This window comes from Grampus griseus, assembly GCF_964374135.1.
Source record: "Grampus griseus genome assembly, chromosome: 5".
In the NCBI taxonomy this organism is placed as follows: Eukaryota; Metazoa; Chordata; class Mammalia; order Artiodactyla; family Delphinidae; genus Grampus; species Grampus griseus.
This window is the reverse complement of record NC_138998.1, coordinates 28,246,910-28,273,505: the sequence shown is the minus strand read 5'-3', so window position 1 is coordinate 28,273,505 and position 26,596 is coordinate 28,246,910. Positions and strand designations below refer to the sequence as shown.

The following is a 26,596-nucleotide window of genomic DNA, read 5'->3' as shown; positions in this document are numbered from 1 at the left end:
CTGCTATATTTTGGAAGAGTTTGAGAAGGATAGGTGTTAGCTCTTTTCTAAATGTTCGATAGAATTCGTCTGTGAAGCCATCTGGTCCTGGGCTTTTGTTTGTTGGAAGATTTTTAATCACAGTTTCAATTTCAGTGCTTGTGATTGGTCTGTTCATATTTTCTATTTCTTCCTGATTCAGTCTTGGCAGGTTGTGCATTTCTAAGAATTTGTCCATTTCTTCCATGTTGTCCATTTTACTGGCATAGAGTTGCTTGTAGTAATCTCTCATGATCTTTTGTATTTCTGCAGTGTCAGTTGTTACTTCTCCCTTTTCATTTCTAATCTATTGATTTGAGTCTTCTCCCTTTTTTTCTTGATGAGTCTGGCTAATGGTTTATCAATTTTGTTTATCTTCTCAAAGAACCAGCTTTTAGTTTTATTGATCTTTGCTATCGTTTCCTTCATTTCTTTTTCATTTATTTCTGATTTGATCTTTATGATTTCCTTCCTTCTGCTAATTGGGGTTTTTTTGTTCTTCTTTCTCTAATTGCTTTAGGTGCAAGGTTAGGTTGTTTATTCGAGATGTTTCCTGTTTCTTAAGGTAGGAGTGTATTGCTATAAACTTCCCTCTTAGAACTGCTTTTGCTGCATCCCATAGGTTTTGGGTCGTCATGTCTCCATTGTCATTTGTTTCTAGGTATTTTTTGATTTCCTCTTTGATTTCTTCAGTGATCACTTCGTTATTAAGTAGTGTATTGTTTAGCCTCCATGTGTTTGTATTTTTTACAGATTTCTTCCTGTAATTGATACCTAGCCTCATAGTTTTGTGGTCGGAAAAGATACTTGATACAATTTCAATTTTCTTAAATTTACCAAGGCTTGATCTGTGACCCAAGATATGATATATCCTGGAGAATGTTCCATGAGCACTTGAGAAAAATGTGTATTCTGTTGAAAAACCGTAAATATTAAAATCATCTATGAAAACCTACGGTAGTTCCTCTGGCAATGCAAATGAGTTAAAAAACTGTAGTGGGGGCTTCCCTGGTGGTGCAGTGGTTGAGAGTCCACCTGCCAATGCAGCGGACACAGGTTCGTGCCCTGGTCCAGGAGGATCCCACATGCCGTGGAGCGGCTGGGCCCGTGAGCCATGGCCGCTGAGCCTGCGCGTCCAGAGCCTGTGCTCCGCAATGGGAGAGGCCAAAACAGTGAGAGGCCCGCGTACTGCAAAAAAAAAAAAAAAAAAAAAAGGTGTAGTGGAACTGGAAATTATAATACTACAGAGAGCTGATATAAAATTAGGGTGTGATACCACAGAGGCATAGGAATGAACAGCAGGTTAGGAGTGGTGAAACAAATGGCTTTCAAATGAGATAGAGAAGTTAGAAAAGGTAAAAAGGTAGGGGAGTCTTTGCCACAAGGAAAAAACAATGTAGTACCAAAAAGTAAAGTCTGGGAGAGAATATTTAATACTACAGAAAAGTTCAGTTAGGTGGACTGAATATACTGATTTCAGTTTATATGAGCTAGATGAAACTACCCTGCTAATACTTACAGCTTACATACTGTAATACTTACAGTCACATACAGCTTATGGTCTACGTTTACACCATGACAATAATAAACACCTCAGTTCTCTAACATGTACTCATAGGCTTAGACACACTAAAAAGTTAATAAATCCCCCAATACTTTCATCAACGCTGAATGATGCCTGTGAACTCTCCTATATAAACCAGACTGAAACTGACTTTCCCCTGGCTTCTCCAAAGGGACCCATGGCCTTTTACTATAGCAACTGCACACTGGGGGAAAGGAAATAATCAGAACTTTCAGGGACTTCTGGACACTGGTTCTGAATTGACACTAATTCAAAGAGATCCAAAACATCAGAGGTCCACCGAAGTAGGGGCTTATGGAGGCCAAGTTAACAATGGAGTTTTAGCACAAATCTGTTCCATGGTGGGCCCAGTGGGTCCCAAGTCCATCCTGTGGTTATTTCTCTAGTTCTGGAATGCATAGCTGAAATAGATATACTCAGGAGCTGGCAGAATCCCTATGTTGTTTCCCTGACCCGTGGAGTGAGAGCTATTATGATGGGAAAGGCCAGGTGGAAGTTATTACAACTGTCTCTTCCCAAGAAAACAGTAAAAACATTCCTGGAGTAACTGTAAATATTAGTATTATCATCAAGGACTTGAAAGATGCAAGGTGGTGATTCCCATCACATCCTCATTCATCTTGCCTATTTGGCCTGTACAAAAGATAGATGACTCTTAGAGAATTACAGTGGATTGTTACAGCATTAACCAGGTGGTATACCAGATGTAGTTTCACTGCATAAACACACCCCCTGATACATGGTATGCAACTACTGATCTGACAAGTGCTTTTTTTCTCCGTATGTCTCAATATGGACCCCCATAATTAATTTGCTTAAGTTAGCAAGGCCAACAATACACTTTCATTGTCCTAACTCAGGGGTACATCAATTCTCCAGCTCTATGTAATAGTTTAGCTTGCCGGAACCTTAATCGACTTTCCTTTCAGTAAGATATCATGCTGATCCATTACAGTGATAACATTGTGCTGACTGAACCTAGTAAGTAACACGTAGCAACTACTCTAGACTTAAAAGAAATTTGTACGTTAGAAGGTGGGAAATAAATCTGACAAAAATTTGAGGCCTTCAGTCTCAGTGCATCTTCTAGGGTTAAAGTGGTATGGAGCATGTCAAGATATCCCTTCTAAGGTGAAGAATAATTTATTTGCTTACAACCAAAAATAAGGCACAACACCTAGTGGGCCTCTTTGGATTTTGGAGGCAACATATTCCTCATGCACTCTGGCCTATTTACTGAGTGACCCAGCACCTCAAAATGTGCCGGTTTGTTTTTTTTGGTTTTTTTTTTTTTTTTTTTTTTTTTTTTGCGGTACGTGGGCCTCTCACTGTTGTGGCCTCTCCTGTTGCGGAGCACAGGCTCTGGACGCACAGGCTCAGCGGCCATGGCTCACGGGCCCAGCCGCTCCGCGGCATGTGGGATCTTCCCAGACCTGGGCACGAACCCGTGTCCCCTGCATCGGCAGGCGGACTCTCAACCACTGCGCCACCAGGGAAGCCCGAGGTGCCTGTTTTGAGTGAGGCCCAGAACAAGAGAATGCTCTGCAGCAGGCCCAAACTGCCATGCAAGTTGTGGCCACATGATCCAGCAGACCTAATGGTGCTAGATCTGTCAGTGACATATAGGGACGCTATTTGGAGCCTTTGGCAGGCTCCTATAGGTGAACCACAGCACAGATCCTTAGGATTTTGGGGAAAAACAAAATCTACCATGCCCTACTGATAACTACTCTCCTTTTGAGAAACAGCTCTTAGCTTGCTTCTGGGTTTCAGTAGAGACAACGCTTAACCACTGGCCATGAAGTAACCATGCAACCTGAGCTGCCTGTCATGAACCAGGTGTTATCTGACCCACCACACATAAAGATGGGCAAGCACAGTGGCACTCCATCATCAAGTGAACGTGGTTATATACGAGACTGGGCCCAATCGGGTCCTGAAGGCACAAGTGACATGAAGAAGTGGCCCAAATGTCCGTGGTTTCTCACTCCTGTTATACTACCTTCTCTATCCTATCCTGCAGCATGGCCTCATGGGGAGTTCCTTATGATCAGCTGACACAGGAAGAGAAGACTTAACCATGGTTTACAGATTATTGGATTACAATAGGTAGGCACCATACAAAAGTGGACAACTGTGGTACTAGAGCCCCCTTCTGGAACATTCCTGAAGGACAGTGGTGAAGGGAAATACTCCCAGTGTGAAGAACTTCAGAAAGTGCACCTGTTTGTTCACTTTGCTTGGAAGGAGAAATGGCCATATGTGCAATTATATAGCAATTCACGAGCTGTGACCAACACTGGTCAGAGACTTAGAAGGAACATGATTGGAAAACTAGTGACAAGGAAATTTAAGGAAGAGGTATGTGATAGACCTCTCTGAATGGGCAAAAAAATAAAAGATATTTTTGTCCCACTGTATGCTCACCAAAGTTTAACCTTGGAAGATTTTTATAAAGTGGATAGGATGACCCATTCCATGTATACCAGCCAGCCTTTCCTCAGCCAACCCGGTCACCATCCAATGGAGAACAGTGGCAGGGATGGAGGTTATGTATGTGCTCAGCAACATGAACCTCCACTCACCAAAGCCCACCTGCTACGGCCACTGCTGAGTGCCTGATATGCCAGCACCAGAGACCAACACTGAGCGCCCAATATGGCACCATTTCCTGGGGGTGATCAGCCAGCTATGGAATGACAGGTTGATAACATGGGACTGCTTCCCTTCTGGAAAGGGCAGTACCTTATTCTTACTGGAACAAACACTCTGCATATGAATTTGCCTACAATGTTTCTGCCAAAACTACCATCCATGGACTTATAAAACACCTTAGCCACCATCATGGCATTCCACATAGCATTGCTTCTGATCAAGGAACTCATTTCACAGCAAATAAAGTACAGCAATGGGCTCGTGCTCATAGAATTCACTAGTCTTACCATGTTCCCTACCATTTAGAAGTAGCTGCCTTGATAAAACAGTGGAATGGCCTTTTGAAGACATTTACAGTGCTGGCTAGATGTGAATACCTTACAGGGCTGGGGCAAGGTTCTGTAGAAGGCTGTATATGCTCTGAATCAGCATCCAATATATGATGCTGTTTCTCCAATAGCCAGGATTCACAGGTCCATGAAGTGTGAAAATGGAAGTAGTACCCTCTCCCTATTACCCCTAATGACCCACTAACAAAATTTTTGCCTCCTGTTCCTGAGATCTTATGCTCTGTTGGCACAGAGGTCTTAGTTACAGAGAGAAGAATGATTCTACTGGGAGACACAACAATTCCATTGAACTGGATGGTAAGACTCCTGCCCAGCCATTTTGGGCTCCTCATGCTTCTGGATCTACTGGGAGACACAACAATTCCATTGAACTGGATGGTAAGACTCCTGCCCAGCCATTTTGGGCTCCTCATGCTTCTGGATCAACAGGCAAAGAAGTACATTATGGTGCTGGCTAGGATGATTGATCCTGACTTCAAAGCAGAAATTAGGGAAGAGTATGTCTAGAATATAGGTGATCTCTTAGTATTACCATGTCCAGTGATTAAGATCAATGGGAAATTACAAGTCAATCCAGGTAGGACTACTAATGGCCTAGACTCTTCAAGAATGAAGCTTTAGGTCATCCCAGCATGTAAAGAACACAACCAACTGAGGTGCTTGCCGAAGACAAAGGGAATACAGGATGGGTTAGAAGATGGTAGTGATAAATACCAGATATAACCACGTGATCAGTTACAGAAATGAGGACTGTCATTAATATCTTATTTTGTTATGAATATGGGTGTATGCACACATATATACACACATATAACAAATATCTTTGTTTCCTTCTCACTCTTATTCCCTTAACATGTAACATAAGATACATTAACTTTATATCATTACTTAAATCTTAATATTTAAGTATTATTAATTTTACAACATACTATTTAATTTACAGGGAATTAAGGAGAAGTACAAACGCCACTCAAGGAGATTATCTCCTCCTCTGAGAAAGAAGTTAATGAGTAATTGGTGGTACTCAGCCTCGTTGTATCATGTTAGGTGGAATTTTGACCTTGTTATTGGCTTTATTTAGAGATTAAGTAAGGGTTTAAGGAGCTACATATGGATGCCAAGTTGACCTGTGATGGCTAATTTTACATATCAACTTGACAGGGCCACGGAGTGTTCAGATACTTGGACCAACATTATTCTAGGTGTTTCTGGATGAGATTAACATTTGAATAGGTAGACTGAATATAGCTGATTGCCCTCACTTATGTGGGTGGGCCTCATCCGAACATTTGAATAGAACAAAAGGCAGACCCGCCTGCAAGAAAGAAGGAATTCCACCTGCCTGACTGCCTAGAGCTGGGACATTGTTCTTTTCCTGCCTTCAGAGTTGAACTGAAACAATGGCTCTTCTTGGGTGTCACGTCTGCTTTCAGACTGGTACTCATACTGTTGGCTCTCCAGGTTCTCAGGCCTTCAGACTCAGGCTGGAACTACACCAGCTCTCCTGGATTTCCAGCTTGCTTGACTGCAGATCTTGGGACTTCTTGGCCTCCATTATCACATGAGCCAATTCTTTATAATAAATCTCAATCTCACCCACCTGCCCCCTTCACTCTCTCTATATAGACACAAACACAATTGTCTCTCTGTAGAGCACTGACTACCACACTCTCCAACTAGCTAACCAGATCATTAAAACCCACAACAAGTGTCACCTGCACTGTAACCTCTTGCCTAATGCCCTAAGCTAGAATATGTGCCTCTTTTTTCTGCTACCATACATAATACTCCCATTAATAACACTGCCATCATAATATCACTAATTTGTGTACCTACTCTGTGGAATATAAAATCCTTGATGACAGCAACATAGCTAATAAGACTTCACATCACCAACAGCAACACAAACCCTAGCATATAGCAGGTTCTGAGTAAATATATATTAAACCATTTTAAAAAATCTTCTTGAGTTATGTTAGATAATACTCAATTTAGGTAAAACTATTGCTAGAGAACAAGAGCATATCGTTGCTATCTGTCAATGAAGGATTCCAGCATGAAGAAGCTAATACAGGGCTGCTTTACCTGACGGCAGAAACGCTCTCATCTCATCCTTCAGGGGACCAAGAAGACACCAACAAATCAAGCTTGGGCCAAGGTTATGTTTCTCATTTGCAAGAAAGCTCTTTAAAAACCATTACTATTTGTAATTACTTAGAGGTATAAGTCAGGATTATCTCCAAAATAAAATAAACAAATAACTGGATACTGAGACAACTGTCAACAATAACGCCTGATGAAATTCTGTGTTCAATAAAACAGCATCATGATTCTGTTTAATGGCTTATGTTTTATTTTAGCTTCAAAGATACATTTATACTGATAAAATGACATTGTTGTCTATTTTGTAAAATGGATCTATCTTTGAGTTTTGATTTAAAAAAGAGAGGTTTTGCTTAAAAGGTTTGAAAACTCCCGGTATAATAAAAAGAGATTTAGTTTTATAGTTGGACAGAGAGCTAAGTCTGAAACTTACTCTTTTACTTAATAGTTGTGGGTTTTTAGGCAAGTTACTTAATCTCTTGGAGAGATTGTTTTTTCACCTTGTCAAATCCAGACAGTAACAGTAAATACTGTGGCACATTATTAGGAGAGTAAAATAGCATACTTTAAACACTTAGTATACTTCCTGGCATACAGTAAGCATTTAATATCTGACCTATTAGTATCACTAATAACTCATCACCTGAAATGATTAGAAAATGAAGGCCTAGGAAGAAAATGAGGGAATGTGGGAAAGCATCACAATTTCAGGCATGTATATATAGTTTGCAAAAGCAGCTTGAGGATTCTGAATTCTAGAAGCTGTAACACCTACAAACTTAGGTGTCAAAATATCTCAGTTTAAAACAAATGGCAGAGCGTATGAATCATAAATACTATACTAACTGGAAAGAGTAACTCAGGGGTATGGAAAAACAGCGTCTAAAGATTTCATAATCTTTGTTACCATCAAATCCATTGTTAAGCATGTCTAAATAGGTATTTCCTACTAAAATTTAAGGCATGGTGTTAATACTATAAGGAATCCTAATTTTTCAGATAGCATTCAATTAATAATATTCTGCTGAATTTGTTGAAACTTCATTTCTTGGCTTACATTTTGATTAAAAAATGTATTAACTGGGTTCAGTTACTGAAACTTCTATGAAATACTGTAATAGGAGAACTAGCATATGACACAATTTATCAAATACCATGTGACAAAGTGAACATGAAGATTAAAATAAGCTGATACCTGCTTGGAAAGCGCTTTCATGTGACCTACACTTCCCCGGCAGTATGCTTCAAGGATGACACCAAATTGTACTGAAACAGCAGGAATGTGCACTTCTGACCTGCAGAAAGTTAATATTATGAAGATTTATCAAACACTTCAGGTCACCAAATAAAAATACTGACTTCTTTATTCTATTATGAAATTAACTTATTATGCTAATCAAAGAAAGGGAGAACACATCATCTTGTACACAATCACAGATGGGATGCTCAACTTTTAATTCTTTAAACACTACAGTTCAAAAAGATATGTGATTTTATCATTAGTTAATTGTTTACTCCTAGAAATCCAAAGTTATCACATCTTATTTGTTTTTTTGGAGTGAAATGGTAATACTACCAATTTACAGACAACTCAGATGCAACACAGATCCGACTCAGATCACACAATTGACTAATCCCTCAATTAGCTTCTATGTGATTTTTTTTTTCACTTAAAGAATGGTGTACACATTTGAAAAAGGAAGGAATACCTTATTTTGTTATTCCTTGAGGGATTTAAAAATAAGAAGATTGAAATGGATGAGAAAAGAAGACAAGTTAAAAACAAGAAAGGAAAAACTATGGATAATAAAGAAATCAAGATTCAGAAATATAACTCCTAAAATTAACATCAAAATACTATACAGCTTATTTTCCTTAAGAAGCTTAGCCAAAAAGGAGAAAAGTTATTTTTTTCTATTAATGATTAGCTTCAGTACTCTGAAGTCCAGATGGAAAAAAATCACTAATGTCCAAGTATAGCGTGAGAAATGAGGAATTGACAACCTTCCTAGGCAACAGAAGAACTTTAGTTCTCTTTCCCTATTTGACTCCTATATAAACTTGGTTTAATAAGATTCATGTATTTCTGAAAATGACCTAGTTAATAAAGAAGCTAAAAATAAAGTTGCTGTTGTTATAGGAAAACTTTAAAATCTTTATTTATGCAATAGTAGCAATGATGATACCACTACCCAATAAGTACGTTTTTAGTCCAAAAATATTAACACAATAAGTAAACTTTACTGGAAAATAGCAATACATTATAATAATAATTATTATTAATTATAATAATTATCATAATAAAAATTATTAATTTCAGTTATAAATCAAGGAGGCATAAAGGGACACTTATCTCAGTTACTTTGCCAAATCATGAAAATTGAGAGTCTGGGTATCAAGAAATAGGAGTAGATACCAAGAAAGCATAAATGTTATGGATGACTCAGAAACAACTAAAGCAGCTAGACTGTTTTACTACATGCCCTGTATTATGCTGGTTAATATTTACAAAAGCACGTGGTGGATTTGATTTGAAATATAAAAGACTTACCTAAGGTGCCAAAATAAAAACTGCCCTATCCTCCGATTAGCAAGTGCTCTTTCTAGTAGGAATCTAGAGAGGGCACAATCAAGAAAAGGCTCATATTTTAAAACTTGCACCAACTGTAAAAGATACTGAGAGAGTTCTTCATCACTGAAAAAAACAAAAGACACAGTAAGTCACTCAACAATCGGTGCTGGAAAAAGACCCATTCCTATCAAACTTATCAAATACTAACTTACTGAAACACAATGGTTCTTTTGGGTCAAGCTTGGGGCACACTTACATTCACTGTTTCACTGTTACAATAACATAAGAAAAGCTGAGAATTTCTGATGGGCAGAAGAGTGAAAAGGAGCAAAGAACAGATATATGGGGCATTTTTATTAAGTTAACTAGGTTTATACAACTGATGATTGTATTTATAATCAGCCGAGAGTTATAATAAAATTAGGTAATAGTTTTCTGATCATGCTGAAAAAGTTACGTAGTCAACCAACCAGCTTTTTAAAATACAAATTCCATCAGTAATTCAACTTATTTTCCTTTCATATCATTGGGATTAAGTAATTTTTGCTCCAGAAAATGAATGAACAATTAAAATCTTCAAATAGTTTGAAGGATAAAGAGTGTATTTGTAAGTGGGAATGGATTCATTGAATTGACATACTACTGTAATTAAATGAGCTGAATTAATTAATGTTCGGGCTCTCTATTTTGTATCCATCTCCAAACCATTCACATGTAAACACACTCCCATCAAAGGCAATTCCAGTAGTCAGGTAAGATATGTATCCCAAGTCCTCTACTTGGTGACTATAGTCTTGGACAATAAATGGTTAAGCAGTAGTCTAAAGCAGACCTGGGAATGAAACCTAGGATACTGACCTGGGACTGAAACCTAGGATACTATACACCAGAAAAAACCTCATACCAGAAAATTTAACATAGGAAGACACATTAGAATTACCTATATGGAACATGGGGATCACAGCAATCTCCTCCTAGGGATCAATATATTTAAGAAAAACACTTAGCTCAGTCCAAGGGGGGCCAGGTAGCCCCTCCCCTTCAGATCTCCAATGCAAACAGAGAGACTGAGGAACAACTGGGAGCCTCATTTTTTAAAACTATCTATAAAACCATCTTAAGTTTATTGTAAAATCCATGCCCACTATAAAATCTATAAGTAGCGTAAAACAAAGAAGTATAGAAAAGAAGAGGCTTCCTCTTTCCTTACACTTCTTATTTCACTCCCCCAAAATAACCACTGTTAAAGAGTTTGTATAATTTGTTTTGGAGAGCACACAATTTAAAACATAAATGATTTATTTTAAAAAGAAGAAAAGGAAAAAAAATGTATCACAGTATCCATAATTTTCTGAGAACTTTTGTTTTTCAAATGACCATATGGTATATAACCCCTCATTTTGAGGCTAGTAAGAAAATGGATAAACCTGAAAATGCCCATTGTCTAAGACTGTCTCAATAATGACATTTCATCCAAGAAATCCCATAGATTCTCACACATGTACTACCCTAAAGAGATTGTACAAGCATGTTCACTGTAGCATTGTTAAGAGGGAAATTTTGAGAAAATTTAAAATGTTCCTCAATAGAGAAATGGAGTAAATACGATACATCTCTATGAAAGAATATTACACAGTAGTGAAAGGAATAAACTACATTTATATGTAACAGGAGAGACTGACCTCAAAAACCTAATGTTGAATAAAGGAAAAAAACTATGTAAAACAATATATATGGCAAGACACAGCTGTGTGATTTTTAAATGTACAATATTATCCCATATCTGTATTTTATAGATATATAAATGTGGTAAAAACAGAAAATTATGGTATAGAAGGATATACACCAAATTCGTGGTAACAGTTGCCTCTGGGAAGTGAAAATAATCAGGATTGAGTTAGGAAACTATGAGGACTTTAGCTGTAACGTTAATTGCTTTAAAATACAAACTTAGGGCTTCCCTGGTGGCACAGTGGTTAAGAATCTGTCTGCCAATGTGGGGGACACAGGTTTGAGCCCTGGTCCGGGAAGATCGCACGTGCCGCGGAGCAACTAAGCCCGTGGGCAGCAACTACTGAGCCTGTGCTCTAGAGCCCGTAAGCCACAGCTACTGAGCCTGCATGCCACAACTACTGAAGCCTGCGTGCCTAGAGCCCGTTCTCTGCAACAAGAGAAGTCACCGTAATGAGAAGCCCGCACACCGCAGTGAAGAGTAGCCCCCGCTTGCTGCAACTAGAGAAAGCCTGCACGCAGCAACGAAGACCCAATGCAGCCAAAGAATTAAAAAAAAAAAAAATTTTTAAGTTTAAAAAAATAAATAAAATACAAACTTAAAAAAAGTCAAAAATATTAACATTTAAAAAAAGAAAAAATATTAACATTTCTTAATTGTGGGTAATGGACAGAAAAGAGTTAACAGAGGAGCAAGCCTGACTGCTATCGTTTGATAAAGCATGCTTTCAAGGTTAGCCCTTGACCGGCATCTGGAAATGTAGATTTCGGAAGGCTTCCCACCACCTTAACAGATAAGAGTGGCTTACTATGCCTAAACTGTTTTTGCAAACAGTATGTTTTATGCTCAACACGCATTTTTGTTCCGGGAGTCTAGAATTTGCGAATATGCTAGGCAGAGGGTGCTCATGTGACTAGCACTGCCCTCCCCGCAAAAAAAACCCTGGCCACCAAGTCTCTAACAAGCTTCCCTGGTAGACAGTATTCAGGTGTGCTGTTACAACTTGTTGCTGGGGGAATTAAGTGTATTCAGTGCGATTCCACTGGGAAAGAACTCTTAGAAGCATCTCCCTGGTTTCCTCCAGACTTTGCCCCATGAATTTTTTTCCTTTGCCAGTACTGCTCTGTATACTTTTTATGTAATAAATCTTAGCCAAGGGTGACTATATGCTGAGTCCTATGAGTCCTCCTAGTAAGTCATGGAACCTGAGGGTGTTCTTGGGGACCACCCCATGCAGTTTTTGCTTGCTTTTTTGTTTTATCATATAGAGTGGGGACTTCCCTGGTGGCCCAGTGGTTAAGACTCCACGCTTCCACTGCAGAGGGCGCAGGTTCGATCCCTGGTCAGGAACTAAGATCCTGCATGCGAGGCAGCCACGCCAAAAAAAAAAAACAAAAAACAGAGAGAGAGAGAGAGAGAGAGAGAGTCGGGGAGGATCGGAGGAGATGGGGCGGGGTGGGGGGAGAAAACAGGAGAGACTGTGGGAGAGAGTGGGAGGAAGGAGGGAACAGATGCTTTGAACTCGGTCATTCCTATCCTTTTCCTTTCTTACAAGACATTCAAGCAGACATCAACTTCTCTTCCCACCCACAAGTTATTCCTTGACCCAAAAAAGCCTCCTGCAGGAGATACCTCATCTGTTGCAGACAGCCCACAGCATATTCTCGCACGTACTGATCTGGATAGTTGAAATCTAGAAGCTCCAGGGCCTCCCGGGGGGGCAGTTTAGGCCAAATCTGAAGTAGTGCCTGAAGCTGTTTAAAAATTGAAACTCGTTCAGAAATTATAAGAGAGAAAAGTAATCTACTTTTCCTTGGTACACAGGAGCAGAGATGGGTCAAAAGAAAGGAGAAGCATACTTGCAGTTACTAAGGCCTCAAAAATCCACTGTTGTTAATACAGATTAATAAAGATTGTCTCTGTTGAAAGATTCTATCGGTAAGCAAGTGAAAAAGCTATTATGTACTTACCTGGAGGTAGAATGATACACTGAATATATGAATTCTACAATCATTAAATAATTTTTTAAGGGAAAAAAAGATGGGGGCAGAAGGTAGGGGGAAAGGTGAGAGGAAGGGGAGAGGGGAAACAGCAGAGGGAAATAATCAAGAAATACTTAAAGGTCAAATTCAAAGTATAAATATAAGCTGCAAGGCTCAAACTAATGAAAGGCAATTTACATATAAAAAAGTGCATTATAACAACATAAAATTATCTTGAGGAAGTTTACTTTTAGTTCTTAATATTTTTAAGAGTATCACTTTACAAAACTTTATTGACTATAACATGTTTAAATCCATTAAATCACAGTACCTAGTTATTTTATATACACAAGATAAATACAGCCAGTTTCCCACTTACAGATGCCGCTTAGAAATGACCTAGATATAGGATAAAAAAGAATCCCATGGGGGAATGAGCTGGGAGTACTGGTGAAGGGTGGGTTCAGGTGGACATGGCCACATCTTTGGAAACCCTAGTTCCAGAAAACCCAAATCTCTAGAAAGGATTCTTACCTGCCTCCCATCAGAACACAGTGAGACTCATCAGGGTTGATTTTTTTTTAAGGGTCGATTTTGGGAAGAGTCCCTTCCTCCTCATGGTTTTGATATATTTATAGCTTACATTCTTATCAGGGATGGTAAGTGGGAAGAAAAGTGGTTATGGAGGAAAGCAAAACATTTTTTGATAATTATGATTTGTGGCCCTCCAAAGCTCAACCTTCTCGGACAAAATCTTATTCCTTAATATCTGATTTATATTGTTGGGTTTTCTTGGGTATCACTTATGTAGCACTGACATCAAGTCCAAGGAAGAAACACAAAATGTATGCAAGATGAGAGCTACAAGAATATGGCAAATAGATGGCAATGGTTGGAGGCTTTTCTCTCAGTTGCCTGCTCAATCTCAAAGTCATGTTGCAAGAGATGGCTTGCAGTACCTGCTGCCTGCCTTGTCGTTTGTCACTTGAGCATCTGCGAGAGACCTGGGCTTTGAAAATTACATAAAAATAATTTACATTTTATTATTTTAATTCTCCAAATTATTCAACCTCTCATTAACTTGTCAAGTGCTCAAAAGTCAATATCTAAATGAGTATCTAGCAGCTAAGTTAAAAGGTATCTTCTCATATGAAGCAAATTTAGAAGTTAAGTTCTCTAATGATATAATTTTTAAAAAATTAATTTTCAATTATTTTACATTAGCAGAAAAAATAACCCTTTTGAGTAATTTTTAAAAGTTGACTGCATTGCCTTTTTAATATATATTTACATAAATTACTAACATGGATATGAAATGTGATACATTACAATTTACATAATGAATTACATCAGTTATTCAACAAATACAACAAAATGTTAGTTTTTACATTTTAACCTTTACCTTAAATTTTGGTTCAATTATTCTTAAACTTGTACTGAATAAAAAGATTGTCTTATACTTGCTCTTTTAATATACAAAGTACATATATGCATACACTACATAGGCAAACATACACTTATCTGTGGTATCAAAATCCCATGGGGATGGGGCTATTGGGGAAAATATGTAAAAAGGGTCCTAAGGAGTGTAATAATTGAACAAAAGTTTGAGCAATACTGCTTTAAAGATATGAAACACCTACATCACCCCACGTTTTATCACTGATGGGGCTCCCTGCCCACTTTCCCCAAGGCCCTAATGGACTAGTATTCCTCCTTATGGATAAAGGGGACTGTTTCTTGAGGGTCTGAAATGATAGCTAAAAAAAACCTCCTAGCATCCCCAGTTAACACGTGGAATATACACTGCTCCACAAAAACAATACTGTAAAGGACAGATAATGTTATGTAATACCAGAGGTTCAACTATGGTATAGGTTAAAAACAGCCCTACTATTGAAAAGTTATAACTTTTGCTAAGATTATTAAATTATTAAATCAATAATATAAACATAAAATTAAATAAATTACCAAAACTCATCGCTTCAGTTTGGAGAAAGCTATGGAAGCAAACAGGGAAGGGAAATCTGACTCAGCCATATAAATAGTGAAAGCAGTGCTGACTAATTAATTACCTGTCTGCTGCAAGAGACTATTGAAAACCCTTCTGCAGTATGCCAACAGAATGTTTTCCTGTGGATTAATGGGAGGCTACCCTTCTATAGAATTTTCACCAGTGGCATATGCCTGCAGAATATGTGCACCAGGTTCTGACTCTCCACTTCTCTTAGGTAGTCAATTCATTGAAAATACAGTTTATATTCTCTTATACCAGTTCAGTGTAACTGGCAATGGGATAGGGCTGGGGGAGAAGCCAAAACACATTACTTTTTATTCCGTTGATTTTCTTTTCTAGACTACTAAAGGGGGGGATTAGGATCGTGAAATTCATGCCTTCCTATACTTCCTTACACACATTTAGGTTTTTCTATAAGAATATTAAGTTACACTACAGACTTTCTTCTACCACAATGGAGGAAGTTAAGTTATATCTGAAAACAATGCTTTAGATTTACTCATGGAAATGAGACAAGTATAGTAAACTAAACTCCTCAGTGTAAAAATTTCTGCCCCTGGGGTTCGAATAAAGAAATATTAAGCCTGAATTGTCTCATTCCATTTTCTGACAGTTGACATACAAAACCTCCCTCTCAGATATCTTAAGAGAACAGCAAGAAATTTTTTTCTATTCTAATTATATGCAAAATAATAATATGATGCATTTCTTGGATAGGCACTTAGAAATGAATGCTATTCATTGAGAAGTAGGCAAATGTGCCAGTTAAAAAATGCTTATATTCAACCATTAGGGGGGGTTCATAGAAAACTAACCTTGAATTTAAATAAATAAATGGTTAGAAGACAACTGTGTCAGAACAATTAAAATCTATCTAGATGACAAAAATAATTCCTTTTCAGAGTAAGTAATTTTCATGTGGTCTGTGTAACCAGTTTAAACAAGGCACATCATATAATTTTGTAACATGATTCCAAAAAAATTGTTAGACCCTAGGAATAAACTCAAAAGAAATACTTTCTAAACTTAATTTACGAAGTAAAACAATAAAATCAAAGATTTTTAAAAAATATACCTGATTAAAAGAAATATACATTTCTTGACTAAATTTTTAAAGTCATTATAGATTTAATAAGACAAGAAAAATTTTTAAAAGATCAGTTGAATTCAAGTAAGGTGAATAACATTATTTTAATATGCCAAATGTATTCATTCTGATTAAGAAATAATTTCAAGAATCTTTCTGTAGAGCACTGATAACCAAGTGAATTTAATAATGCCAGTGCTTTTTCACATAGTCTTGAAAATTAAATCAAGTAGCTAAAATTTGGTGGCTTTTTTGGATCAAACATTTGTTCCCCTTTTGCTTTTCTGCTTAAAGACAAATATTCATCAACACTGACCAACTTTAAATAAACAGTAAAATTGATCTGAATGGCTTATGATCTAAAATGTTAACTTTTACAAATAGAGGTAATTTTCAAACAATACATATTCATTTTAGGACACTCACTGCAAAAGGTCTTAAGATTAAAACCTTGGAGTTCATTGATGAAACTGTCAGAAGTAGCCCAGAACCTACCACATGCTGGTAGTAATTACAGATGATTACACCAAGACCTAAGTCTTAATTATCTTTAGTAAAAGATATAGAAAACCTACCCGGAATCTGGGATTTTGAAATCTTAAAACTTTCTGGTTTACCATTTAGACCAGAATATGTAAGAGTTGAAAACCTCAAAATTTCTCCTGCAGAAAATTACCCAACCTTTGGAAACATACCTATATAGGAAAGGACAATTTATACGAAATCAACAAAGTAACATATACTGCTGAATGGAGTTACAGAAATGATCTTTTGTTACCTGAGCAACATCCTCAAGTTTATTCCACTTGATTGACAGCAGTAATTTTGGCAATGACTGTGGGAAATTCTCTCTGCAGTCTTGTCGCAAAGTCCAAATAAGATCCATTTCATTCTCACACAGCTGAGACAACGGATCCCTGTCCAAGATTTCTTTCAGTACAGCAAGAAACTTCTTTCCACCTCGACTCTAAGAAAGTAAAATTACTCATTACAGAACAAAACTGTGTAAACATCACGGGCAGACCTTGAACACAGGGGTTAGAGGCACCAACCCCCAAGCAGTAGAAAATCCCTAAATTCATAGATTCAACCAACCACGGTTCACATAGTACTGCAGTACTTGTTTATTGAAAAAAATCCACTTGTAAGTGGATCTGCACAGTTCAAACCCATGTTGTTCAAGGGTTAACTACACAATGAATTTTTCAACAATTTATGAGCTTTAAAATTTGAGATATTAACAATCTAATTCCGTAAAAAGTTGGATACCCCTTTTAAAGTTTTTACTAAGCTGAATATTAAATTAGTAAGCTAAGGATGAAGGAAAAAATTATTCTCAGTTTTTTAAAAGAAAAAAGAATACTGTTAAAAAATCCGTATGCAAACACTAGGTGGCAGAATTGTAATTTGGATTAAAAAGAAGTCATTATTTGAACTGAGTTTCTCATCTTCCTTTTTTAATTTCTACAAAGAAAAAAGCAAAATCAAAGATGAACCAAATTTATAGTTTTAAAAAAAGTTAATAGGTGCCTTCTTGGCTCTGAGGCATTAAAACATTTAGAGTAAGGACTGAAACTTGGCTAAAAGTAAACATAAAAAAAATACAGTTATCCCATTTTCTTTCCCAATCCATATAAGAATATATTAAAATAAAGAAAATGGACCATACTATTTTTTGGATCCAGACTCTGAATTACACTAACATTAAAAGAAAAAGGGGGGCTTCCCTGGTGGTGCAGTGGTGAAGAATCCGTCTAGCAACGCAGGGGACACTGGTTCGAACCCTGGTCTGGGAAGATCCCACATGCCGTGGAGCAACAAACCCGTGTGCCACAACTACTGAGCCTGCACTCTAGAGCCCACGAACCACAACTACTGAGCCTGTGTGCCACAACTACTGAAGCCTGCGTGCCTAGAGCCTGTGCTCCACAACAAGACAAGCCACTGCAATGAGAAGCCAGCGCACCGCAATGAAGAGAAGCCCCTGCTTGCTGCAACCAGAGAAAGCCCGCGCGCAGCAATGAAGACCCAATGCAGCCAAAAATAAATAAATAAAAGAAATTTATTAAATAAAGAAAAGGAAAAGAAAAAGGTACATTTCCCCATACTTAAAGAAAAACTAAACCATTTAGGCGAAAGCATATCCCTTCCTTATCCCCCATCCTCACAAAAAAATCTCCAGAATTATCTGACAAGATTCTGTAAGGATTTATGTTCCATTAGCATATTATTTTGTACTTGAAATTATTTTAACTGGGATTTCATATAAACATTAAAATAAATAAAAGTCATATCACTAATTTTCTAAAGTAGTGAGATTCAAAATAGTATATGCATATGTAAAAATAATTAGGATGACATGATTGTCTACGTAGAAAATATGAAAGAATCAACAAAACCACCATTGGAACTAATAAGCAATTACAGCAATTGTGGGATACAAGGTCAATATATAAAAGTAAATCCTTTTCTTATGTATTAGCAATAAATAAGCGGAATTTGAAATTAAAAATGCAATAACATTTACATTAGCACCCCAAAATAAGGAAACAGGTAAGAAATTAACAACATACATACAAGATCTATATGAGAAAACTACAGAACTCTTATGAAAGTAATCAAGGAATTAAACAAATGGAGATATATTCCATGTTCACGGATAAGAATATTGTCAATATTCTTACCCATGAACTGACAATCACAATATTGTCAGTTCTTCCCAACTTAATATCAACAGAGTCAATTTAAACCCAATTTAAATCCCAGTAAGTTATTATGTGGATATCAACAAACTGATTCTAAAATTATATGGAAAGGCAAAAGACCCAAAATAGTCAACACAGTATGGAAGAAGAAAGACCAAGGTTGAGGGACTTCCCTGGTGGCGGTTTCACATTTCCTTATTTTAAAACTTACTACAAGGACTTCCCTGGTGGTGCAGTGGTTAAGAATCCGCCTGCCAATGCAGGGGACATGGGTTCGAGCCCTGGTCTGGGAAGATCTCACATGCCGCGGAGCAAGTAACCCTGTGCGCCACAACTACTGAGCCTGCACCCTGGAGCCCGTGAGCCACAACTACTGATGCCCGCACGCCTAGAGCCCATGCTCTGCAACAAGAGAAGCCACCGCGATAAGAAGCTTGCACACTACAAGGATGAGTAGCCCCCACTCGCCACAACTGGAGAAAGCCCGCACGCAGCAAAGAAGACCAAACGCAGCCAAAAGAGGCCCGTGTACCGCAAAAAAAACAAAAACAAAACGCTGAAGGACCGACACTACCTGACTTAGATAAAAATAAACGTGAAAAGCAAAACTATAAAACTCCTAGAAAAACACAGGAGAAAATCTAGATGACCTTGGGTTTGGCAATAACTTTTAACCTATAACACCAAATGCATAATCCGTCATTGAAAGAATTGATATCTTGGACTTCATTAAATTTAAAATTATCTGCTCTGCAAAAGACGCTGTCAAGAGAATGAAACAATAAGGCACAGACTGGGAGAAAATATTTGCAAAAAGACATACCTGATAAAGGACTGTTATCCAAAATATACAAAGAACTCTTACAACTCAACAACAAGAAAACAACCAGACAAAAAAATATGGATTAAAGACCTGAACAGACACCTCATCAAATAAGATATACGGTTGGCAAAAATATATATATAAAATGATGCTTAATATCATATGTCAGCAGGGAAATGCAAATTAAAACAAAAATGAAATATGACTGCATACCTATTAGAATGGCCCAAATCCAGAACACTGACAACATCAAATGCTACTAAGGATGTGGAGCAACTCTTATTCATTGCTGGCGGAAATGCAAAATACTACAATCCCTTAGGAAGACAATTTGGCGATTTCTTACAAAACTAAACATACTCTTACAATACAATCCAGTAATCATGCCCCTTGGCTATTTACCAAAAGGAGTTGAAAACTTATGCCCACACAAAAACCTGTAAACGGATGTTTATTTGGCTTTATTCAAAACTGCCAAAACTTGGAAGCAACCAAGATGTCCTTCAGTAGGTGAATGGATAAACTGTAATACAGACAGACAATGGAATATTATTTAGCACTAAAAGAAATGAGCTATCATCCCACAAAGAGACATGTAGGAAACCTTAAATGCATATGACTAAGTGAAAGAAGCCTATCTGAAAAGGCTACAGGTAAAATGATGCTGACTACAACATTCTGGAAAAAGGCAAAACTATGGAGACAATAAAAAGATCAGTGGTTGCCAGGGATAGAAGGTAGGGTGAGGGAATGAACAGGCAGAGCACAGATTTGCAAGGCAGAGAAACTACTTGGTATGATATTATAATGATGGATATATGTCATTATACATGTGCCCAAACCCATAGAATGCACAACAGCAAGAATGAAACCTAAGGTAAACTATGGACATTTGAGTGTTATGATGTATTAATGTAGATTCATCCTTAGTAATACACGTACCATTCTGGTAAGTGATGTTGATAATGAAGGAGGCTATACATGTGCAGGGGCACGGATATATGGCAAATCTTTGTACGGTCCTCCCAATTTTGTTGTGAGTCTAAAATGCTCTTAGCAAAAATAAAGTCTTACACACACACACACACACACACACACACACACACACACACTCTCTCTCACACACATACTCTCTCTCTCTCTATGTATGATTACAGTTTTATATTCAGAGCCTCAATCTAAAAAGGTATGCTTTATTTTACAAAATTGACTGAGTTTCTTTTTTCTTTGCAAAATGATCATGAGAAGTTATCAGAATTTGAAAATGTAACTCCTACACTTACATATAAAAGTGAAACCTGTTACTGCAAACAACAAAAAGTATAAATTGTTCATGCCGGAGAAAGGCAGACTGCTGTTAGGTTAAATAGCGCAAAACCTAGCAGACTACTGTAATTTCATGGATCAAAATTAGACGCTACAGACCTACTGTAAGTAAATATCCTGAAGACCTAGGAATAAATGAAGAGGGAAGAGCAGGGGGTTAGCTGTATAACTGTAGTGTGATTGTTTACTGAGCTATGAAAAGCACAGCACTGGATAAAGCCAAGGTAAAAACAAACAACTACCAGAAATGTGGCAGTAAGCCAAAAACACCCACAGAATCTTACATCCTTTTACAAAACTCAAAACAATCAGCAATGAAAAATTACACTGTAGTGTAACTGATGAACTTACACACATGTTAAAATGCTTGCATTAAAATAGTGGTAAAAAGCAATGAAAGTTAACACCTATATTCTCTGCTTTGTTTTTATGTTTAGATTTTTCATAATTATATACACATTATGATATAATAGTGATTACTAACCAAAATAAAACACAACATATATATCTTGCCATAAGCAAATGAAAAAAAAGACTATGGCTCTTTCCCGTTCCTTACTGGGGTGGTGGGCCTGGAAAACTCATCTGTCATATTCAGAGGGGCTAGAAACTCAAAACAGCGTGTTAGCCATGTGCTTGTCAAGGATGGAATTAACTATGTGTTGGCCAGACTGACCAACACACAACTGGGGATGAGACAGCCCATGTAGTCAGGGCTGGTGGGAAAGAGACTGAGAAGATGTTTATATGATTGGGAGACTGATTACAGAGGATTGAGCAAATAAGTAAATATGTTAAGGTTCATAGGAATCCAGACTTCTCACTGTCAGAAAAGGTAATTTAAAATATGTTAAGGCAGAGGCTAGAAAAAAATCCTGTGGTGGTGAATCCAAATTGGAGACATTGACAAGAACTCATAGTTTTTAACAGACAAAGAAATATATCTCTGTGCTTATATATGCTCAAATAGTATGCAGTCAAACACATACTACCTAGTTCTGTTTCAGGAAAAGGCCTAGATGCAACTGCATGCCAAGGGTAATGAGCATACCCAGTGCCCAGAACTTGGATTCTAAATACTTTTAACAAGTAAAAGGAATCAGATCTCCTGGGGAAAATGACTGAATCCAAAGCTGGGGTAGAGAAAATACCAGATGAGCCTTGGAACACTTTGTTGTACCAGAAAGAAGGAAATGCTCAAAGAATGATAAAGACATGTCAAAAAGACTCAAGACGGAACATGAATGGGTTGCCACTGGCCAAATCTAGGTAAAATCTGAACATCAAAATTAATGAGTTACTAATTATAAGTCATTAAATAAAACAGAAATCACAAATCCAATATTTTTTTTAAGTAAGTAAATAAATGGGGGAGAAGAAAAACCTCGACCCTATGGTATGTCAACTAACAAATCCAAAAGGAAAATAAATTTGAAAATCAGCACAGCAAACCACTGTAATAATACTGGTTCAGGCAAGATATATTAATATTAAAACAAGTGGGTGAAAGTTAGATGTGAAACAGTATGTTTACTTAGTCTCAAAATATGCCCACAAACTACTTACTTATTAACTTTACAGTAGAAAAACCTAGTAGACACTATCCTAACCAAGTGATAATAATTAACGTCAATAGTAATAGGACAGGTTGACATTGTTTGCCTTTGAGTGAAATGCAGTAAGAACAGACTACCACTTCAATCTATTTATGCTAAAAATGCGTAGCTGGAATCTGATCATGACAAAACATTCGGCAAATCCAAACTGAGTGACATTCTACAAAGTAACCGGCTTGTATTCTTAAAAAACATCAGAGTCGTTAAAGATAAGGAAAGACTGAGGAACCATTCTAGAATGAAGAAAACTAAAGACACACGTTAAAGAAATGCAACAAGTAATCCTGAGTTGGATCCTGGACCTATAAAGGACATTATTGAGACAACTGGCTAAATATGAATGGAATGTGTGAATTAGACAACAGAACTCTATCAATATTATTTTCCTGATTTTTATGAATTGATTCTGGTTAGTTATGAGAATGTCCTTGTTTTTAGGAAATATACACTGAAGAATTAAAGGATAAAATGTCATGATGTATGCCACCTCATCTCAAATGATTCAGAAAGAACTGAATACACACACTCAAAACAATAAAACAAATGTGGTAAAATGTTAACCGTTGCGGAAGCTGGATGAAAGTTGTATGGGAATTCTTTGTACACTTCTCCCAAGTTTTCAGTGAGTTTGAAATTTTTAAAAAAATGTTTGCTCTTTCCTTCCCTAAAATTGAAGGCTGTAAAGACCCCAAATCATTCTACTAAGAAAACATTCTAGGTAGATCCCCAGAACCGCTGAACTAAAGGCTGAGTCATCATCTTCATTAACAAAAGCCAGCCATTAAGATTTGGTTTCTCAGCCCCTATGCTATCTTGTTGTAGGAGGATGGTCCTGTACATGGTAGACAGTTTAGCAGCCCCTGAACTCTACTCACTATGTGCCAGAAACAACCTCCCATGACTTGAGATAACTAAGAAAATTTTGAGACAATGCCAAATGCCCCACTGAAGGCAAAACAGCCTCAGGTTGAGAACCACTGGATAGGAAGATCAAAAGCTGCCAATTCAATAATCATAATTCACAAAGATCACATTTTTTTCTATTCTACAGACCCACGATCCTTGGCAACCACCTGTTTAAAAAAATGCCAACACTGGGACTTCCCTGCTGGTCCAGTGGTAAAGAATCCACCTTACAATGCAGGGGATGCAGGTTCGATCCCTGGTCAGGGAACTAAGATCCAACATGCCATGGGGGCAACTAAGCCCATGAGCCTAAACTAGAGAGCCTGCGTGCCGCAAATTACAGAGCCCATGGGCTCTGGAACCCTCACGCCACAACTACAGAGCCCACATGTCCTGGAGCCTCCATGTCACAACTAGAGAGAAGCCTGTGCACAGCAACAAAGATCCCATGTGCCGCAACTAAGACTTGATGCAGACAAAAAAAAAAAAAAAAATTGCCAACACCTATTAGGCTTAACACCATCAAAAGAATAGAAGTGGTGGGAAGCATATGGAAAAACTGGAATCCTTTTGCAGTTGGTGGGAATGTAAAATGGTACAGCCACTGTGGAAAACACTATGGCAGTTCCTCAAAAAATGAAAAATAGAATTACCATATGATCCAGCAATTCTACTTCTGGGTATATACCCAAAAGAATCGAAAGCAATATCTCAAAAATATATTGTACACTCATGTTCATAGCAGCGTTATTCACAATAGCTAAAATGTGGATGCGAACCAAGGGTCCATTGATGAATGAATGGATAAACAAAATCTGGTACATACACGCAATGGAATATTATTCAGCCTTAAAAAGGAAGGAAATTTTGACATGCTATAACATGGATGAACCTTAAAGACATTACACTAAGTGAAATAAGCCAGTCACAGGAAGATAAAATAGTGTATGATTACATTTATATGAGGTTTCTAGAATGGTCAAATTCATAGAGACAGAAAGTAGAACAGTGGATGTCACAGTCTGAGGGGAAGGGAAAATGGGGAATTGTTTAGTGGATACAGAGTTTCAATTTTGCAAGATTAAAAAGTTCTGGATATCAATTTCATAACAATGTTTTAAGTATATTGTGAATATACTTAACACTTGTGAACTGTACACTTGAAAATGATTAAGACAGTAAATTTTATGTGTACTTTACCACAATTAAAAAAAATTTTTTTTAATTCCAAGAGCAGGTTTAAGTTCCTTAGTAAGGTGTTGGTAAATTCAAAAATAAATTGTATGTGTGTACATATTATATGTATACATGTTTAATATATATATATACCTATAAATGTACACACAATTCAACAAGTCAACTTACCATGATCTTATTAAGGAATGTAACATGCTCTTGGCATATACATGAAAGTGGATTAAACAGTGGAATGAGAACTTAGTTCTCTTCGTTCCTTTCATTCAAAAGACCATGAAGTGCCTTAAGTATTTAAAAATACTAATCAGTGGGACTTCCCTGGTGGTCCAGTGGTTAAGAATCCACCTTCCAATGCAGGGGACGCGGTTTCGAGCTCTGGTTGGGGAACTAAGATCCCACATGCCGCGGGGCAACTAAGCCTGCATGCTGCAACTACTGAGCCCGCACACCACAACAAAAGATCTCGCATGTTGCAACGAAGATCCGTGGGCTGCAACTAAGACCTAACGCAGCCAAATAAATAAATAAAAATATAAATATAAAAATATAAATCAGTAACAGTTCTAGGATACAAGGGAAAATGCATAACATAGGAATCCTTTAATGAGAGAAAGTAGATAGCATCAGGGATCAGATCTGCTGAGATTCAAGCGGTAGTGAAACACAGTTCCAGGAGGCATTCCGGCTCAGAATCAGAGGATACAAGGGATGAGAGGAGGCCAGGGGGAATCGTCAGGGGAGTTACCACAGGATCTGCATATGGAGCAGCTGCTTTGGTCAGGCATGCCCCTTGCTCTGTTTATGCTGAGCTGAAACAGCAATGGGATCAGCCCTAGACTGAGGTGAGGAGCATGGGTACTGAGTCATAAGGAGCCACCTGATCTCAGAAGGTATGGAAATCTTCATACAGGAGACCCATTTTCAGCACAGTCTACCCTAAGTCTTACAGATATTGAACACAGATTACAGCGAATAAGCAAACAACCAGGGAGTCACAAGTACAAAAGAGCTAAACTAAGAATCACCAAATATTGAGAAAAACCCATATGAAGATAGATAGATGTCAAAAGCAGAAGCAAGACCACTTCAAAAACAAGATTATTTAATTCCTCAGAGAGAACTAAGGTGACATTATAGCCATGAAAAAGGAATTAACAGAAATCTTTTAAAAGATAAATAAAATTTTAGAAAGAAAAAAGAAACAAACTCCAACCTGACTAATAAGAAAAGAATGCAAGTTAAAATAATGTGCCACCATTTTTATGTTCACAGTGTGGATGTGTTGTAAATTTTAACTCTTTTAGGGTATGCAATTTGGCAGAATTCTTATTAAAAAGGGACATACCTTTCAATCTATAATTTCATTTCTAGGAATCCATCGTACAAAATACAGACATGTATATAAAGATGTACAAGGTATTCATTGCAACACAGCTTCAGTGGAAAATAATTAGAAATAAGCAAAACATCCATCAGTAGAGGTATGAATATTTAATAACTAATGGCTACCAATAATTAATGCCATGAAATATAAACAAGGCTTTATAAAGAGAGCAGTGGAGCTCTTCATACAGACATGACAAGATCCATAAAATTCGTTACATGAAAAAGGACGAAACTACATATATAAAGATCTCATATATTTTTAAAATATATAGGTGTTTACACACAAAGCTAAACTGTTTATATAGTTATCTCTGGGCGAGAAAGGTAAGTGGCAGTTATTTTAAAAACTTTCATTTTTGGCTTCACACAATTTATTAATGTACCCACCAAAAAAAAAAAGTACATCAAACCTGGGCAAGAGGGACTTCCCTGGTGGTCCAGTGGCTAAGACTCCACACTCCCAATGCAGGGGGACTGGGTTTGATCCCTGCTCAGAGAACTAGATCCCACATGCCGCAACTAAGAGTTTGCGTGCC

The 26,596-nt window shown here is 37.4% G+C and overlaps 1 protein-coding gene across 2 annotated transcripts in view; it reads right to left on the bottom strand.

Moving 5' to 3' along the window:
• Nucleotides 1-26,596, bottom strand: part of PIK3CB (phosphatidylinositol-4,5-bisphosphate 3-kinase catalytic subunit beta) — a 188,474-nt gene that overhangs the window by 29,695 nt on the left and 132,183 nt on the right. For both annotated transcript variants that reach the window (XM_082654636.1, XM_082654637.1), the window contains 4 exons: nucleotides 16,880-17,068; nucleotides 12,648-12,769; nucleotides 9,263-9,406; nucleotides 7,907-8,006 (listed from right to left, as the gene is read on the bottom strand). In XM_082654636.1, the coding sequence (XP_082510762.1) occupies nucleotides 7,907-8,006; nucleotides 9,263-9,406; nucleotides 12,648-12,769; nucleotides 16,880-17,068 (555 nt within the window). The remainder of the gene's footprint in view (nucleotides 1-7,906; nucleotides 8,007-9,262; nucleotides 9,407-12,647; nucleotides 12,770-16,879; nucleotides 17,069-26,596) is intronic.